At 42.8% G+C, this 18,960-nt stretch overlaps 1 protein-coding gene across 1 annotated transcript in view; it reads left to right on the forward strand.

The window, feature by feature from the left end:
- The first annotated feature begins 3,869 nt into the window (after positions 1 to 3,869).
- The window catches only part of Prkaa2 (protein kinase AMP-activated catalytic subunit alpha 2), a 59,892-nt gene continuing 44,801 nt past the window's right edge, over positions 3,870 to 18,960 (forward strand). The window contains exon 1 of the mRNA XM_041651421.1: positions 3,870 to 4,061. Coding sequence (XP_041507355.1) covers positions 3,968 to 4,061 — 94 coding nt within the window. The 5' untranslated portion in view covers positions 3,870 to 3,967. The remainder of the gene's footprint in view (positions 4,062 to 18,960) is intronic.

The following is an 18,960-nucleotide window of genomic DNA, read 5'->3' on the forward strand; positions in this document are numbered from 1 at the left end:
AGCCAATGATAATGACACCGGGTTTTGATTCTACTGCATGTACTGGCTTTGTGGGAGCCTAGTCTGTTGGGATGCTCACCTTCCTAGACCTGGATGGAGGGGGGAGGACCTTGGACTTCCCACAGGGCAGGGAACCCTGACTGTTCTTAGGACTGGAGAGGGAGGGGGAGAGGAGTGGGGGGAGGGAAATGGAAGGAGGTGGAAAATTTTAATAAATAAATTAATTAATTAAAAAAAGTCCAGTTGTAGGGAGTAAAGGCAGCAATAGTTAGAGCAATGATCAGAACAGAGTAGTTTCCTGGGATAGGAATCTTAGCTACTGGTGCTAAACAATAACAACCCTAAAACATCAGCTGCAAGATAACAAAAGAGCATATATTGCATTTGCAATATTCTTCGGTAGATCTCCTCGGGGTACAAGCCGATAGAAACATTTACAGAGCCACCTCTATAGAGAGCTTTGTGTTGCTGAGGGGGTGCAGCAAACACGGACTCATAAATGAAGGTCAGAGCGCAACAGAAATTGGTGCTGACCTTAGAGACGTTTCTGTTTGTCTCACCTATGTAGCATTCCGTTTCCCCACTAATAAAGTGCCCACAGGCTTGAAAACGGGGCTGCTCTCGAAATAAAAACGTGAGAACAGGCTTCTGGCTGTGAATGCGTTGCTCTCAGAGTACCGCATGATTTCAGCTGTGAGGAAACCCAAGGAAGAGGACAAGTTGGAATTTGATCTGAGCCTGCTGCTCTGCCTCTAGCTTTGTAGCCTTGGGAGGGGGGAGCTGAGTTTTCAACATCTATAAAACGGGGGGGACAATAACGTCCCCTGATGGCAAATAATTGTGCCTAAATTAACTTCTCGAACAAGAAAGTATTATTTATGTTTACCATAAAACTCTGAGGTTGGTTTCATAACAATGACATTTTAATTGGCGAATAGCTACTGCAATGTGCTTGAAGACCTCCGTTTGTAGCTTTTCTCCATGGAGTTTCACCATTTAAAGACTCTTCAACAGCATTACTGGGTTATTGGGGCAACACAGACATACAAATGTGACTCTAGAAAGCACAGCAGCCATCTGGTCTCACCCACTTGAATGTCTAGTGACGGAATGGCCTTGAAGTGGTTAAAAGTTCAGCCGTAAAAATAGCTGGGAAGCTCTCTACAATTTGCCAGCTAGGTTGAGATGCTTAAGTGAGATCTCTTGTCAGCAAGAAAGGTGATCTGAAGAATGAACAAAAATAGCTTGTGTTCAACAGCTGTGATGTCTATAATTGATAAGCTGAGATCATCTCTCATCAGATTACCGCGGTGTACACGCGAGGACGAGTTTGTCAGTTGTATGTTTAGTAGTTATTTGACCACCAAGCTTTGTTAGACACATTTCTTAGCTCACTGTTTACATATAAACAGTCTGACTTGAGATTTCATGTTTGAGGAATGTGATCACGGAATTCTGTTGGCACGCACAGAGTCACAAATGTTTGACTAGCCTTTAATAACTTATCCCCAAATAGCAAATAATCCTTTTTCTGTGTGTTTTAAAATTATTTTTTTTTAATGGGCAAAACTGCAAGTATCTATAATGCTTTGATATGTGTGTGTATGTGTTCAGGCAATGGCTAATTGGAACTAATGTAAATAGGAAGCTTCATACTTTTTCTGTAGTAGGAAGCAAATAATCTTCAAGTATGGAAAGATGGGTCGACACTAAATAATGAGGGGCATTAGAGCAAGGAGAGAAGGATGAACGGGGAGGGAGGGAGAGAAAGATTGCTTGAATGTTAAATTATTTGCATGTCTCTAGTACGCTGGTCATTATGCTTTTGTTTTCCTCTTACTATTCTCTCACTTTCATCTTCAGTACACATTTTTAGTTTGTGCTTTTATATCATTCTTGCTCCTCGCAATACTTTTATTACCTGTGTTTTGCGTTTACTGGAACATGTAACTTATTTTCATACTTCTTTTTACTATGTTTCCCTTGCCCAATCTCTCATACATGTACACACACATATATGTACATACAAACATGTGCTCACACATGCCGGTGCTGAAATATAGTTAGGGCTGTATCCGTGATTTATTAGGCAATTTTGTTTAAATCAGCTAAAACCAACAGTGCTGGAGAGGGTGTCTTCTATCTATGTAACGGATTGTCTACATAACTGCATGGAGAGGGTGTCTTTTATCTATATAACATGATTGTCTACATAACTGCATGAGGAAAAGAAGTAAAGGAGAAGACATGACTGCTCCTAGGTATGTGGGGCTCGTCTTCTGTCAACTTGACATACAAACTAGAATTATCTGAGAAAAATGCCTCTATAAGATCCAGTTGTAAGGGGCTGGAGACATGAGGGTTCAGGGGTTAAGAGTACTGACTGCTCTTCCAGAGAGAGGATCCTAATTTAATTCCCAGAACCCATGTGGAAGTTTGCACCTTTCTGTAACTCCAGTTTCAGGGGACCTGACACCCATGGCAAAAACGAGAAAGAGAGAGAAACACACAGAGAGACAGAGACAGACACACAGAGAGAATAAAGATCCAGCCGTAAAGCATTTTCTTAATTAATTAAGAAATTAATTAAGGGGGGCTGGAGAGATGGCTCAGAGGTTAAGAGCTCTGGCTCCTCTTCCAGAGGTCCTGAGTTCAATTCCAAGCAACCACATGGTGGCTCACAACCATCTGTACTGTGATCTGGTGCCCTCCTCTGGTGTGCAGGGCATACATCGAGGCAGAATGTTGTATACATAATAAATAAATCTTTAAAAAAAGAAATTAATTAAGAAAATGACTAATTAATGATTAATGGGGGAGGGCCCAGCCCATTGTGGGTGGTACCATCCCTGGGCTGATGGTCCTGAATTCTATAAAAAAGCAAGTCATGCAAGCCATGGGGAGCAAGCTACTAAGCAGCATCCCTCCATGGTCTCTGCATCAGCTCCTCCCTCTAGGTTCCTGCCATGTTTAAGTTCCTACCCTGACTTCGATGATGAGCAGTTTTACTACTGTGGAAGTGTAAGCAGAATAAACCCTTTCTTCCCCAACTTGCATGTTCGTCGTGTGTGTGTGTGTGTGTGTGTTCACACCAATGCAAAACCTAACTAAGAACGGTGGAAAAGGTTTATTGTAGACAAAAATGGACAGAGGCAGGCAGAGGCAGAGACGTCTGGGAGGGTCCAGAATGAACAAGGCCATACTGAGCATGGCCATGTGAGGAGAGGTGGGAGGGAGAGCAAGAGAGGAGACTGGACCAGTGTGGCTAAAATGTCTGAGTTGTACAGGGGCCAGAGGAGTCGAGGATAAAGGTCAGCCCAGTCTCTGGGCTGCAGAGTTCAGGGTAGGCGGCGGGGGTATGTCAGCCAGAAGGAGTCTGTAAGATGGGGATGGAGGGATACCGGGACAACCTGGCGCCCAGCATCACCTCTGATTCATTAATAGGCGGCCCCAGGCTCGCCGTTTGTCCCGGTTTTGAAACCTAACAATAACACGACTAGAAACTACAAAATAAGCGTGAGTTATAAAATAGTGGGCCGCCATCTGAAGAGGGGAGACTGGAATGTCCCCAGACAAACAAGCCTTGACCGGAGGCGCATCCCAGGGGGTAAGGAAGGGCCGCCCACCCGAGTCCACCCCTGCCAGCCCCAGGCAAGTCTCTCTGTTTGCACCCCTGCGCCCCCACTTCTCTTCAGGTTCTCCTTCCGTCTCGGCCGCGCTCAGATTCACCCCTCCCAGCGTCACTCCTACGAACTTTCCTCGGGGCGCCGCGGCTCCGTGACCCAGGCCCACGTCCCACCCGCGTCCGGCTTCTCTAGCCCCACCGCGCCCCGCGCCCCTGGCGTCTCCGTCCCGCCCCCCGGGCCCGCTGCACTGTGGGTAGGCGGCGGTGGCTGCGGCGGCGGCGGCGGCGGCGGCGGCGGCGCTGAGGGCCCGCGGCCGAGGGAGGCGGTGCGCGGAACGGAACATGGCTGAGAAGCAGAAGCACGATGGGAGGGTGAAGATCGGACATTACGTGCTGGGGGACACACTGGGCGTCGGCACCTTCGGCAAAGTGAAGAGTGAGTGCTGCGACGCGGGCGGGAGGCCGGGCGGCAGGTGGAGCGCCCGCGGGCGAGCCGGATTCCCGGCACCTCGCGCTGCACCCCGGGCGTGGGTCGGGGGGGGACCGGCGTTTTAGGCCATGCCTCGGCCGTCCCTTCGAGCCCCCTGTTCCCATCTCTACCCCTCAGCTCATTTGTCTGCAGAGCTGGGCGACTGGCCCAATCCGAAGGGCCTTGAAGCATGGGGAGGATGGGGGAGTCACCGCACCGTGGGTTGGGAGTGGGTCTCCCACTCGTGCCAGGTGCCCAGCGTGGAGCGTCACCTGTGGCCTCAATCCTTTAACGTGGCGTGGTCAGGGTGTGGTCTTCACCTTAAAGGTGAGAGACCGCAAGCCCCAAGGCTTCCGCGACACGCCCAAGGTCACAGAGAATTGGCAGATTCAGGGTCTGACATCCGAGATGCTCTCCAATTTTGGCCTTGTTGAGAGGCCCCTGCCTTCCCCAGATTCTTCCCTGGTACAGGCCTTTGATGGTGGAGTTGACTGGGGGCCCTTGCTTGAGCCAGGAGGTGAGGGGGGAGGGTCCCTTCTGCTGGGTGTGTGAAACGCTGGAATGCAGTCTGTTGGGCAGCACTTTGGGGGGTCCCCCTTCTTTGCGGGCTGATTGGTGTGTGTAAAATGTTTCGAGGAAGGTTCTGGGGTCAGGGCTGGCCAAACGTTCCTTTGTGCTGGAATTTGGGGCCGAAGATGTCAGAACTGCTTACGCAAGTATTTTTGAGGTTTTTATTTATTTATTTACTTTGGTGAAAGGATTGCAACTGGGGCTTAGGAAAAAAAAAAAACAGACAGCTTTGGAAATTTCACACTGTACTTACTAGTTAAGTATTAAACTTTCCCTTGCTTTCTTATTAGTAAGACTCGCATGGGGCTTGATTACCTGTCTTAACAGCTCTTGTTGAAAACACGTGGTAGCAAGTTGAGAATTAAAAGTGAAACATTAGCTTTCTTTGGTGTTGAATAAACGTTGGGTAAACAGTCCAGAAATGTCGTGCTGAGGTTTGCTTTACTGGAGGTTAGAAGCAGAAAGGAGAGAGACTTGTCATTTCAGCAAGGATTAACACCCGTTCCCTTGGTACATCTAATACCCATTTGTACAAAGAGAAAACACGTAATGAGCGCTCTTAGCATGCTAGGCACTGTTCCAGGCAATAGAGTTCTAGGAAGAACAAAACCTGGGCTTTCTACCGCGGCGATCAGAACACACCTGTGAAGCCTCTCTTCCCCCTCCCCCCCCCCCCCCCCGTGGCGATCAGAACACACGTGTGAAACCTGTCTCCCCCGTGGCGATCAGAACACACTTGTGAAGCCTGTCTCCCTAACCATTCAGAAAAGGATAATAGCGGAAGGAAGGGCAGTTGTGTGAGGCTGGCAGATTATAATGAAGAGGTCACGTTTTTGTAAAGACCTAAACTGTTCGGAAAATTCTTTGAAGTCTTGTGAAAGGCTGTGACATTGAGATGAAGCTGAGTCGGGATCTTGGGAGAAAAGTGGATAGTCAGGAGATAATGATGATCCAGAGATTACTGATGTTAGCAACATCTTTGCTGAGAACTACTTTGTTAGGTCGTTACACAGTTAAGCTAAACTGCTGCTTTGCCATTTTAGGGTAAGTTATATAACTTCGCCTTATATCCTCTCAAATTCTGTTAAGTGCTTTTGTTGGCTCAGCCCATCGTCAAAGGATAATTTAAATCTATTTAGGTTATGTTCTCTATCTGCTTCTGAGCACCAGCTTCCTAAAATATAAATGTAACAGAAGGAACCTTTGATTTCTGAGAAAAATGAGTGTGGCTGGAACTTTCCTGCATTATTTGATTGTCCCTAAAGAGCTTTTTTTTTTTTTTTTTTTTTTTTTGGTTTTTTGAGACAGGGTTTTTCTTTGTTTTTTGTTTTTTTTTTTTTGGTTTTTCGAGACAGGGTTTCTCTGTGGCTTTGGAGCCTGTCCTGGAACTAGCTCTGTAGACTAGGCTGGTCTCGAACTCACAGAGATCCGCCTGTCTCTGCCTCCCGAGTGCTGGGATTAAAGGCGTGCGCCACCAACGCCCGGCAGGGTTTTTCTTTGTAGACCTCAAACTCGCTGAGATCTGCCTGCCTCTGTCTCCCGAGTGCTAGGATTAAAGGCCTGTGCCACTATCACCTGGTGTGTGCCTTTATCACCCAGCGTGATAAATTACCTTTAATTGTCAGAGTCACACGAGGTAAACTCTTCTAGGAAGGGAATCTTAATGAAGGATCACTTAGATCAGGGTAGCTTGTGGGCATGTCTGTGGGGAATTGTCTTGGTTATATTAACTGAAGTGAGAAGACCCACCCATTCTGCGCAGCACCATTCCCTGAGTTTGGGTCCTGGATGTAGAAGTGTAGAGAGAGGCCCAGGCATGAACAAACATGCATGCATGTATTTTCTCTCAGCTCTTGACTGCGGATGTGGCTGCTTCAAGTTCTTTCCTTGACGTCTCTGAAATGGACAGAGCTTGGAATTTTGAGTTAAAACATAACCCTTTCCCCACTATGTTGCTTTTAGTCAGGGTGATTTATGACGGACGTTAAACTCAGACGTGTGGTTTGTAATCAGTACAACTACAGTTGTTCAGTTAATTTAAGGGACAGGTGAAACAAAGTGTGAGCATCTAAAAAGTACATTTTACTTGTCATTCGACAGTCTTGTACTTCTATATAATGTGCTTTTAGTCAAATCCATCCCAACTCTCTCCCCTTCAACTTCATGTACTCCTTTTCAACCCCTGAGCCCACATGGTGCCGCCAGACTGTGTGTGAGTATAGGGCCAACCACTGGAACGTGGGCAACCTATTAGGGGTCACATCTGAAGAAAGCTAGTCTCCAACCTCCAGCCCCATGAGCAGCTGTCAGCTTCTAGTAGCTTCTCTGCCAGGAGTGCACCTTCATGAGCGCCTCCCCTAGCCAAGGCATGAATGTATATATATGTGTGTATATACACACACATACATGTATATATTAAAACATTATTGAGGTATGCTTTACATAGCATAAAGTCACTGAATGCTAGTATACAGCATACAGTTGAAGTGCATAGTGTACAGTTAAACAGTTTTTTTTAGTAATTTTACCAAGTACAACAACTGTCATTGTAGCTTAGCTGTAGAACATCAATTTTGCCCTTTTGCAGTTAAACCCATTCCCACCCATAACCCTGGATACCACTAATCTATGGCTAGTATGTATAAAATGTCTTTTCTGGAAACTAAGAATTGGGTTTTCTATTGAGTCTTTTTTTTCTTTTCTTTTTTCTTTTTTTTTTTTGGTTTTTGAGACAGGGTTTTTCTGTGTAGCTTTGGAGCCTGTCCTAGAACTCCACCTATAGATCAGGCTGGCCTTGAATTTACAGAGATCTGCCAGCCTCTGCCTCCCGAGTCCTGGGATTAAAGACATGTGCTACCACCACCCTGCTGAGTGTGGATCCTCTTATGTCTAGCTTTTTGAGCAATGTTTTTGAGGGTCATACCTAGCATAGCCTCACTAATTGGTTCCTTTTATTGTTGAGTAGTCTCCCGTTGTATGTATGTGGCACCGCCCTCCTTTCCACACATTCACTAGCTGCTGGACATTGTCTTTACATTAAAGGCTTTTACAAATAGTACGTCCATGAGCAGTCACGGGCAGTCTGTGTGTGGACGTGTGTTGTTTCCCTGAGAAAACACTTGGGAAACAACCGAAGGGAAGAAAGATACAGTTCATCCACATTTGAGAGCTTTCAGTGCGTCCTTCCTTGATCTGTGCTGTGATGAGGCAGAACACAGGACAGGGAGCGTAGGAAGCATGAAGCACAGGCCACCTCCTATTTTCTCTTACCACCCCGTCAGGCCCTCATGCTGTGAGCACAGCAAGGGGTAGTCTGTCATTGAAGACAGAGTCCTCATAGACCGTTCCCCTTCATAGTGCCACCAACTAGAGACTTTGGGGGAACAATTCATATCTTCATATCCAAATCTTAAGGATGGGGACACTTTTTTTTTTTAATCTTGAATAGGTAATTAGGAGTAGAATTGCTGGTTCCTATCATAGCTTTATTTTTTAACTTTTTGAGAGACTGACAAACTTTTCCAAAATGGTTGTACTAGTTTATATCCCCACCAACATTTTTCTCCGTTTCCTTACTGACACCCGCTACTGTTTGACTTGTTACAGTTATTCCACTTGGTGTGAAATAGCTCATTGACGTTTAAACTTTGCATTTTACTAGTGACTAATGCTATTGGCCATCTTTTCATTTTTCTATCATACACATATTTTCTTAAATTTGCATATTACTTGTTTTGGTGGGTTTTTCTGTTTGCTTTTGTTTTTGGAATCAAGGTCTCGCTACGTAGATATGACTGTCCTGGAATTTGCTATGCAGACCAGGCTGGCCTCAAACTTTAGAACTCATAGAGAGCTGCCTGCCTCTGACTCCCGAGTCCTGGGATTAAAGGTGTGCACCCCCAACCTAGCTATTTGCTCCATTTTTGGTTGGGGTGTGCTATATGACTTGAATAGGGTTTATCCTGTATTGGAATTTGATTCCTACATTGCACTGAAAGGTGCTGGGACCCTTATGAGGTCATTAGGTTCTTAAGAGGAATCAGTGCTTGCCGCGCACCACTCCCCTGTGTCTGCGCTCTGTGCCCTGACACCCAGTTCGCGAGCTTCGGGCAAGGGGCTGGAGGTTAAAATACACAGACACACACACACAGAGACAGTGACATGGGTCATCCTTGAATTCCCCAACAATGCCCCCTTTATGTGTTCAGGGCAGATCATATAGAGATAGCCACGCCCCAGCCAAACCCACCAGAAACCACTCTCCTGCCATCAGGAACTCCTGAAGGTCTCGTGCTCAGAGCAGCTGTAGGCACTCAGATCAGGGGATTACAAGAAATTAAGGATCTGGGGTCTCACTGATCCCAACAAGTGCTTTTCTTTAGTAGGTTAAGTAATGGTGGGATAGAAGTGGTTATAAAGCAACTTTACCCTTTGTGGTTTGTGGCTTTCCCATGCACTTGCGTGTCCTGCTTTTCTGCTGAGATCACGAACCATGAAGTTGTTCCCAGAAGCTGAGTAGATGCTGGCACCATGCTGGTAGGCTTCCCAACCTCTGTCGCCACTAGCCAAAATAAACAGCCTCATTTAATAACTTACCTCCTCTCAAATATGCTGGATATCAGTGGAAGGCAGGCTAAGACAAGTTGCTCATCAACTTTTCAGCTGAATTAACAGGATTTGCACAAACTTTTGCTACAAGTTTCTTGCTGTGAGTATGTGTTGCAAATATAATTCTCTGTGCTTTGTAGGACCCCCCCCCCCCCGCCTTCATTCATTTCTTAGAAACTTATGTATCCCAGATTGGCACCAAACTCAATAAGTTGCCCAAGTGATAGGATTAAAGGCATGCGCCAGCATGCCCCATGTAAGAGGTTCTCAGGCAGGCTAGGCAAGCACTCTGTCACAGAGCTACAGCTTCAGTCCGATTTTTCATTTTTTTTTTTAGTTGTTTCTTTTGAAACAAACATTCTAAAGTTCTGAGTTCAAATTTGTCATTTTAAAAAGTGGATCATATCTCTGTGAGTTCAAGACTAGCCTGGTCTACATAGTGAATTCTAAGGAAAAAAGTTGGAGGTGGGGTGTCAAATATTTGATACCGTAGTTAAAAAATCTTTGCCTAGGAGGTCTGAAAGATTTGTGGCTTACTATGTTTTCCTATGCATATTTGATTGTTCTGGCGTTTACTTGTAACTGGGATATATTTTGACTTCATTCCTAAGTATGGTATGCGGTGAAGCTGAAGGTGGCCTTACTGTGTGGTTGGCCACTTGTCTCAGCATGTTTTGCCGAGCGCTCATACATTTTTAATAGTTCTAGATTTAGATTTTATAAAATTAATCTCTACTATAAAACCTTAATAGTGGATTGTCAAATTTTATGTGGCAATGAAGATGTGGAAGAGAGGAGTGAGGACCATTTTATGTGCTTTCTCTCTTTACTGTTATGCCATTTACACTTCATTTAAATTGCTGATATACAAATTTATTGATCAAAGTTACACTTAATAAGCAGAAATATAAATAGTATAGCCTTCATAGACTAACACGGCTTCAAATCACTCTTAAAAAGCATAAAAAGTCTTATTTGCTAATAAGTAATTAAAACTTCCTAGTAAACTAAATTGAATTTTCTCCTTAATTGGGCTGTAGTATTGCTGTTTCTAGATCATGTCTTGGAAACAGATTATATGGGTTGACAAAGTTGAAAAAACTGTATGTTTTTAATTTCTTAAAAATTACCTCAGCTGGGTGGTGGCTAATCCCATCACTCGGGAGGCAGAGGCAGGCAGATCTCTGTGTGTTCAATGCCAGTCTGGTCTACAAGAGCTAGTGCCAGGACAGCTAGGACTGTTACACTGAGAAACCCTGTCTCAAACAACAACAACAACAAAAAAAAAACAAAACAAAAATAAAACAAAATTTCTCCTCTAAATTGATGGTTTAAAGCTATACTCATTCTGAGTTGGATAAAACTATTATTTGGAACTCTTGTAGTTAGACATGCTCTGTTATTCTCAAACGTACCTAAAGGTGGTAGAACTAGAATAGATCTTTTTTTTTTTTTTAAAGATTTATTTATTATGTACACAGTGTTCAGCCTCCATGCCTGCATGCCAGAAGAGGGCACCAGATCTCATTACAGATGGTTGTGAGCCACCATGTGGTTGCTGGGAATTGAACTCAGGACCTCCGGAAGAGCAGTCAGTGCTCTTAACCTCTGAGCCATCGCTCCAGCCCTAGAATAGATCTTTTGTATATGATTGGCAACGACTGGCTGAAGGAGATTTATACTTATAATGCCAATTATTAATTTAAAAAGAAGCACTTGTTTTCAAGGTGAAGACTGGTAGGCTAGCCTGTGAGAGAACGGTTATGTTTGTGCACCAGTAGGTGCTTTGCGGTTCCATCTTTCTGTCTAGTCAGCAGAGTGCCTAGAACACTGGTCTTTCTGCTTTTCAGGTAGTTATCCATGAGACCTAGCTTTCAAGAAATAAGTAAATATTTCACTAGTTCCCCATTTATTTTTTGAAATGAAACATTTCAAAATATAAATAACAAGTTCTAAATGGCCACTTGGAAGACTACAAGTTACACCTATGTTTTTCTTCAGATTTATTTTTTATTTCTGCTAGTCCGAAGGCCCTGAACAGTTCCATCTCTGTCCTTGTCTTTTTGTTCTAAACTTATAAGGACCTTGACAAAGTGGGCAGTAAGCTGACTTGGAAATGAGATTGACTTGGAATTACTTGTATTTAATTGCTGACCTTGCTTTACTAGAGATCAGATTACTTTAGAATAGAGTGGAAATACAGATATGTCAGATGTAAGTAAGGGGAAGCACAGCTAGTATGGCAACATGTAGGCCTCCATCCCAGCACACAGGCTAAGGATGGGAGGATCCTGGGTGGCAGTCCAGCTTTGGCCACACAGTCAGTGTCTGCCTCAAAAACAAAACAGACAGCAAAAAAGGAAATAGCAAAGGGAAATAAGTTTTTAAAAAACTATAAACTATATTGTAATTACTATGCTATGTACATTTGGGTTTATCGATCGACAGAGTAGTCTTCTGTCACAAGTGGTAGATGCGTGCCGGGCATGTCTGCAGAGACATGGCACTTGCACACGCTCTTCAGTGTACAGACGTTGGAGTCGGATCACGCAGTGCAGAACTTGGCCTGTGTCGAGCCAGGTGTGGTGGCATGTGCCAAACTCATATGTTCCTTACACAGCTGTGAGAAGTACATGGAAATACGTAGCTCAGAGGGTCCTCATATTCACAGCTACATTGTGAGCATTAGCTGTGATCTGGTTCCGAGAATGGAACTTTATTTGATGAGAGGAATTTGTGAATAAATAGGCTGAGAATCGCCAGCTGTGTAGCCACTGCTCACTTCTCACGCTCTCCCACTCACGAAGGCAAGTGTGAAGGCACATTGTGTTCATCTCATGTAGAATACCGTGTCCTAAATCCCCAGAGGAGATCAGGACTCAGTTCCGTGGACCTTGTCATGTTCTCATGCTGACACAGGGCTACTTTTCCTTATTTTTGTTGCTGTCACTGCTTGAGTAAAAACGGGCCAAACTGTTGGGTTCTCTTGTGCTTCTAGCCAGCTGAGGGAATGCTCTGCTGAGTGATGCTACCTCAATACCCTGCGATCCCTGTGCTTTCCGTAATGACAGGGAAAATATTTTGCAGAAAAAATTAATTTTTGAGGTCAGGTAGGTAATTTAATTTGATCTAACAGAAAGATCTAATCTCAAATCCTTTATGAGATAATTAGTCAGTGGGTATCAATGTTGAATGTTCTGTAACAATGAGAGCAAATCTTAGCACATTGAGATCCAAATATGAGAGAAAGTTTGTGAATCAGGCTTGTACTTTTCTATTTAGGCAAATGATATGAATATGCAAAGCAGTGTTTATTTTGATGTGTGGTAAACCACCTTATTTTTAGCATGGTGCTAGTGAGGAAGGAATTTCAGGGAGTTTTTATCTCTGCTAATAATAGAAACTTTCTTCCCTGCATCAAGGGAGCAGTCTCCTTGCCTAAGCAGAGACTTGTTTAATGGTGCTCGTGTCTGATAGATTTTCATTTGTTTTGTTTGGTGGTGCCTTTGCTTTTAAAGTTTTAAATATACTTTCTTTCAATGAATCTTAGATTTTTAAAATCAGCCTTTTATGTAGCTAAAAACACTAACAAAATTTACATCTCTTTTTCCAAATGCTAGTGTGCTTTGTTATTAAAATATTTGCTCTTTGGGTTATTGTCATTTTATGTATTATTAAAACCCAGTGAGCGGTATGTGTGCATTAGGTACTTCTGTCTTTTTCTAAATTGTAAATTCTCTATCAACCAATTAAAAATGGTTACTATAGTGGAAGGATAATGAAATTAAATGTTTACTTATACCCCCAATTCTTTTTTCTAAATTCTTACTTTATTTGCACAATTCTATTAGTATGCATTGTTTTTGTTTTCCTTGACTCTGCTTGAGTTGGTGCTGTATGAGATTCCAGAACTGATTTCAGTCCTCCCAAGGTAATGCAATAATGCCACCAGTATATATTATATATTTCCTGTGCTTTGTTATATTGACTAGCAAGCACAAATAGTATTATTGTTATTAGTGTGGCTATAGACACTACTACAAACATCTGACTTACTAATTTAAATGAAATGAGAATGTTAACATAATTTGCTTAAGTGATTCTTGTTTCCTACTTAATGTCTTAAGTTACTATTATATGATGAGCCCATCTTCTCTCCAATTTGTACCAGGTCCTCTCTTCATAGCCTGTTCCAGTGCTTTGTGAGTTGTTAGGTAATCTTACAACTAGACTGCATACTATCAGTTGATTTTAGCAAGAAAGTTTGCTGTTGTTCATAGTAGCTTTGTGATTAAGTTAAACCGTGCTCCGGATGGTTTATTGCTGCTGAAGTACTGTTCTCAGAGGAGTTAGGTATGATCAGGAAGGGCATGCTCTCTTTATACTTGAATTGTCTTAATTTATTTTTATTTTTAGTTATGTGTATATGTGTGTGTATGTGCAAGTGCCTGCAGAGGCCAAAGGTATTGGATCCGTGACCTGCCTGAGAGGTGCGGGGAATTGAACTCAGGTCCTCTGGAAGAGCAGTAGATGCTTTTAACCACGGAACCATCTCTCTAGTTCATACAATTGAGTTTATTCAAACGATTTTGACATGACCTCAGATCCAATAGGAGTTGCTGTTTAGGGTGGCAAAAAGCTAGATGAAGTAACTGGCAGACAAACTATAGAATCACTTTTTTAACTGAATAGAATATTTAGGTTGCTATATAACAACCAGAAAAGTGAAATTCAATAGGAACAAGTGTCAAATCTAGGTCTTAGGTTAAAACCCAAACCAAAACACAGGTAGTGCATAAAGAATGGAACAATTGATAGTAGTTCCAAAGACTCAGAGGTTTTTTTTTTGTTTTTTGGGTTTTTTTTTTTTGTTGTTGTTGTTGTTTTTGGTGACCACAAGCTTAAGAACTAGGTATTATGAGTGTTTAAATGATAAAATTGTTTCTAGGCAGAAAACAGATGTGCAGAGACAATATCAATTGGTGGTTGTAGAAGTTTTGTTTCATCATACTTTATGTCAAATTTGGAATAATAGGTTCAGTTCTTGGTGTTACAGCTTGGAAAAAATATAGCCAGCTGTGATTCATTCTGACCGTAAGCTTCATCTCTAGGAGAACTCCACAAGTGTGCGTGCACCCTCTTATAGAGGAAATGTGATGGGTTTTGCACTGTGAGGAAACAGGTGTGACTGTGCGTTAAGCAGCTAAAGTACCATCATCTGGAAAAAGAGTTGCCATAACTGGGGATGGCTTAGAGACGGATGCAAGGAGATGCATTATGGGCCGCAGTGAGGGTTGTTTCCAGGCACCCGTACCATGCATCAGTGAGATTTGTTATTGACCCATTTACTCGGGTGTAGATGGCCATCCAGCAGGCTCATTACTGCAGACTACCTAGTTTCCATGGAAGGTAGGCATAGCTGCCTGTGATGTGCTTGTCAGCTTTAGCATTCTGTCTTTGTGCATTCATTTCCCCCGGTGTTATTGCCGTCTACCCTAACTATAGCTTGTATGAAATGAACTTTCTGCTTAAGAACAACTAGAAAACTGGAGGAGAAACCCCAAGTAACTCCACAACCATCTGTTTGAAGGCAGCCAAAACTATTTCAAGGAAGCCTTCTGAGAAGAAAAATCCTCTGGCGTGAACTTGACGTTCTGAGAGGTTTGCTAATATGTAAGGTGTAAATGTGAGACATCAAGCAGAGAGCCATAGCCAGAAGAGAGAACTAAGCAGGTCTAGTCCTGAGGAGAGGATAGAGTTAAAGTTTTTAGAGCCAATCCTTGGTAAGCATGTGAGTTTATGGTTCTAGTACTTGGAAGATGAAAAATTCTGCTTATAGTCCATTTAATCCCAGACTAAGAATGTCTACTTCCTGTCTTCTGTAAAGGAAAGAAAGTCAAGTGGGGTCTCTACAGATGTTCACACACGACATTCAGCATTGTAGGAGAGTTTTGTGGTAACAGGAAATACATGAAAGTGATTCATATTTTAAAGTTATCAGACATGAACCTTAACTTACTTATTCATGTTCAAGGTCAAGTTTTTTTTTTTCAGTACTGGACAAAGGAAATTTGTAGAACAGAAAAATGTAGTCATCAAAATAGAACTTTCTAAATGTCTTAACAGATTGGACTCTACTGAAAAGATCAGTGCAGAAAATGATAGGTCAAAAGAAAATATCCAGATTGGACCTAGAGAGACAAAGGATAGAAAGAATGCATGGGACACAAATTGGAACACAGTGAAAGTCCTCTCTATTTATTATTGGAACCTCTACAGAAAAAGTTAATTGTAGGGTAGGTGTGAATAGAAAGAGAGCCTTAGGTTTTCCTTTTTTAAGTGGTATTTTTAAAATATATTAATTATATGTATGTGTGTGTCTCTGTGTAGGGGTTTGTGGCATATCTATGCAGTGTCCACAGAGGCTAAGAGAGTATCTCAGATTCCCTGGACCTGGAGTTACAGGCAGCTGTGATCCATACAAAGTGAGTGCTAGTCTACCTAGTGAGTTCCAGGACAGTCAGCCACATAGTGGGACTCTGTCTTAACCCCCGACCCACCTCCCAAAAAAGTAGAAATCAATATACCTTGAGGTTAAAGAAGTTAAGTATAGAGTTTTTATTTAAAAAAAACAAAAAGTCCTCGGGCCTTTCCTGAGTGATTTAAAATAGCCTGTGTTTTTTCTCTTTATGTGCTTTATTTTCTTAATTTATTGCCATTGAACCAACATTATTTCATATGCTTGCTTATTTATATTCTCTGCCAGAGGCAACTTCTGCTTATTTTCAGCATTTAAGGCAATTCTTTACATACGTCAGTCAAACAATATTTACTGATTGAAAGAATGAAAAATAAATACACACACTCACATGGTAAAAACAACCAAGTGAGAAAGGTCTTTTGGGATATGTGGACTCATCCTTTCAGTACTGAATCTGTTCTATATGTATTATTATGGGACTGTCAGTAGTTTTAGCCAGGTTTTATTTCTCCAGTTTCAGCTTGTGTCTGGTTCACAACGAAGGGCACACCTCTATCTCCACCTTGCTCTTTGATGGAATAATAAGTGGCTCGTTTTGATTACTCTCATCCAGTGCCCTTCCTTCCATCATGGCTTCATTTATTATTACGTGCTACGATAACGTGATAAATGCAAGTGTAATAAGCATGCAGATGTGACAAGGATACTTGATACATGACAAGAGGCATTGGTGATCTAGGGGTAAACTAGTTTGAGTTTTGTGTTTAGGCCCTGGACACACCATCCTGTCTGTGTTGGTAAAACTTTTCAAGTTGATGGGATTTAAAATCATTGTGGAAACAGTTCTCTGGGCTTTTTAAAATTAGGTGGAGGTGGAATGCCACACTGAATGTGGGCAGCACCATTCCATGGGTTGTGGTCCTCTTTGAATAAAAAGGAAACCAGTTTCTGAGTTGAGGTATCCATCTCTGTGTGGATATGATGTGACTAGCTGCTGTAAGCTCCCCCGCCATGACTTCCCCTCATGATGAACTCTAAACCAAAATAAACTCCTTGTTCTTAATTACTTTCGTTGGGAATTTGGCTATTGTAATGAGGAAAGTTAACTAAAACATATAATTGGTACCCAGGAGTGGTGGTTCTTTGAAACTGGTTTGCAGGAGGACTGTGGAGAGTTTGCACCTGTGGACTACAAAGGCTCTGAAGGGCTGTGAGCAGAATTTAATGGAACATTCTGTTGGGATCTTGGAAGAGAAGAATGTTGAGAGACATGTGGACAAAGGAGGCCTTCCTTGTGAGATGTCAGAGGTGAACAAGGAGTCTGTCTGGAACTGGGTTAGGGACTAGTCTTACAATATTTTGGTAGAAGATTCTGGCTGTATTTTACCTGTTTCCTGAGAACCCGAGTGAGGCTGAATGGTATGGACCAATTCATTTGACAGGGGAAGTTAACCAGATGGAAGAGCATTCAGACTGTGTTATGGTTGCTGCTCATTGGCATAACCCAGGTCTGCAGAGAGAAAGAGCAGAACGTTGAGTGGAGATAAGAAAGCTGAAGTTAGGGGAGGAAATGTGTGAATTAAGTGTCAGGTTTCAGACAAGGTTAATGATTAACAAACAAAACAAAACAAACAACATCTGGTAGGTGGCAGTGGTGGCAGTGTTTCCAGCACTCGGGAAGAGGCAGGTGGATCTCTGAGTTCTAATTTCAAGGCCAGCTTGGTCTGCAGAGTGAGTTCCATGACAGAGAAACCTTGTCTTGAAAAACAGAATCAAACAAACAACAAATAACAGCAAAACCAAAAACCAAAACCAAAACCAAACAAAAACATCTGTAATTGTTAAGGAGATGAGTGCCACGAAAGAGAAATTGGAACTCAGCATTGGGGCAATAGGAAAGGTGCTCAGAGGGCAAGACCTCGCTCACAGAAGGCTCTAATGAAAGTTCAAAAACATCTGAAAGGAGGGAGCCTAAACCAAGAATGATTTTGTAGGGGTTCCCAGACCGAAATCAATTTTCTAGGAAAGTGTTCACTCTGAGTCAGCATAGAGAGGCCAGTACAACTATAGTCCAAAAGGTCAGGCTCTAGTCCAAGCTGCTGCGGGACTTGGCAGCATTGTCCACAGGATACTGGTTTAACAGGCATAAAAGAGGCAAGATTAAGGGAGGTTATGAAGTCTGCACCACAGACCTCCAGAGAGCCACTAAGGACAGGCAATGTGTGCCAGGGTCGGAGTTCAAGTTAGGAGGTCCTGCAAGGTCACTACATGAGGCTGTGGAGGTGGAATCAAGGTTGTAGTGAAGACCCTGTTGTGTGGGTGATGCTACTATGGAATTTCTGCTGGAGAAAACTGTAGGCATGGAGGGGGATTGTTGACTCAAAAGAGGGGCTGTATGTACTTCAAGCAGCAGAGTTGAGGGATGAGGCCATCCAAACTCCTTGGAGCCCAAATGATTCCACCATGATCCCCTAAATCCACTCAGAGGGAGCTTTAGGATGTGCCGTTTTCCCTGATGAATTTTCTGTCTTGCTTTGGTCAAGTCCTTCTTGCTGTGCTCCAGAGCTCTCTTTGGAATGGGCATGTTTATTCTGTGTATTGTAAGACTGTAACTTTGAGTTTATAGTGACTCCCAATTAAGAGATTACCTCCAGTCTCAACAGAAGCTTAGACTTTGGAATTTTAAACAGTGTGGCAACTGGTAAAGATTATAAGGACTTGTGAAATTAGATTGGATACATTTTGCATTATCAGATGCCCATGAGGCTGAGGACAAGGGGTGGAAGGTTATGACTTAACCTGTGTTAAGTGTGTCAGGTTGACAGTAAGTGGGATTGTATGGCTAATCTTGTCTATCAATTTAATAGGATTTAGAATCACCATGAAAACAAAGTTCTGAACATGTCAGTAAGGGATCTTCTAGAGTAGGTTAACTGGAGTAAGAAAACCTACACGAAATGTTGGCAGCACCATTTCATAGCCTAGGGTCCTGGACCAGATAAAAAGGAGAAAGATTATGGGGCTGCAGCATTCAGATCTCAACTTTGTCACCACAGAGCAGTTTGAGCAGCCACCAAGGTCCTGCAGCTATGACTTCCTACCATATTAACCCGTGTTCTTGAGCTGTGAGCTAAAATAAGCTCCTTGTTAGAGTGGTCTGTTATTTTTATTTCAATTAATAAAGCTTGCCTGAGCATCAGAGGGCAG

This window comes from Microtus oregoni, unplaced genomic scaffold (assembly GCF_018167655.1).
Source record: "Microtus oregoni isolate MIOR12 unplaced genomic scaffold, Mior012 000005F_ref0000423, whole genome shotgun sequence".
NCBI lineage: Eukaryota > Metazoa > Chordata > Mammalia > Rodentia > Cricetidae > Microtus > Microtus oregoni.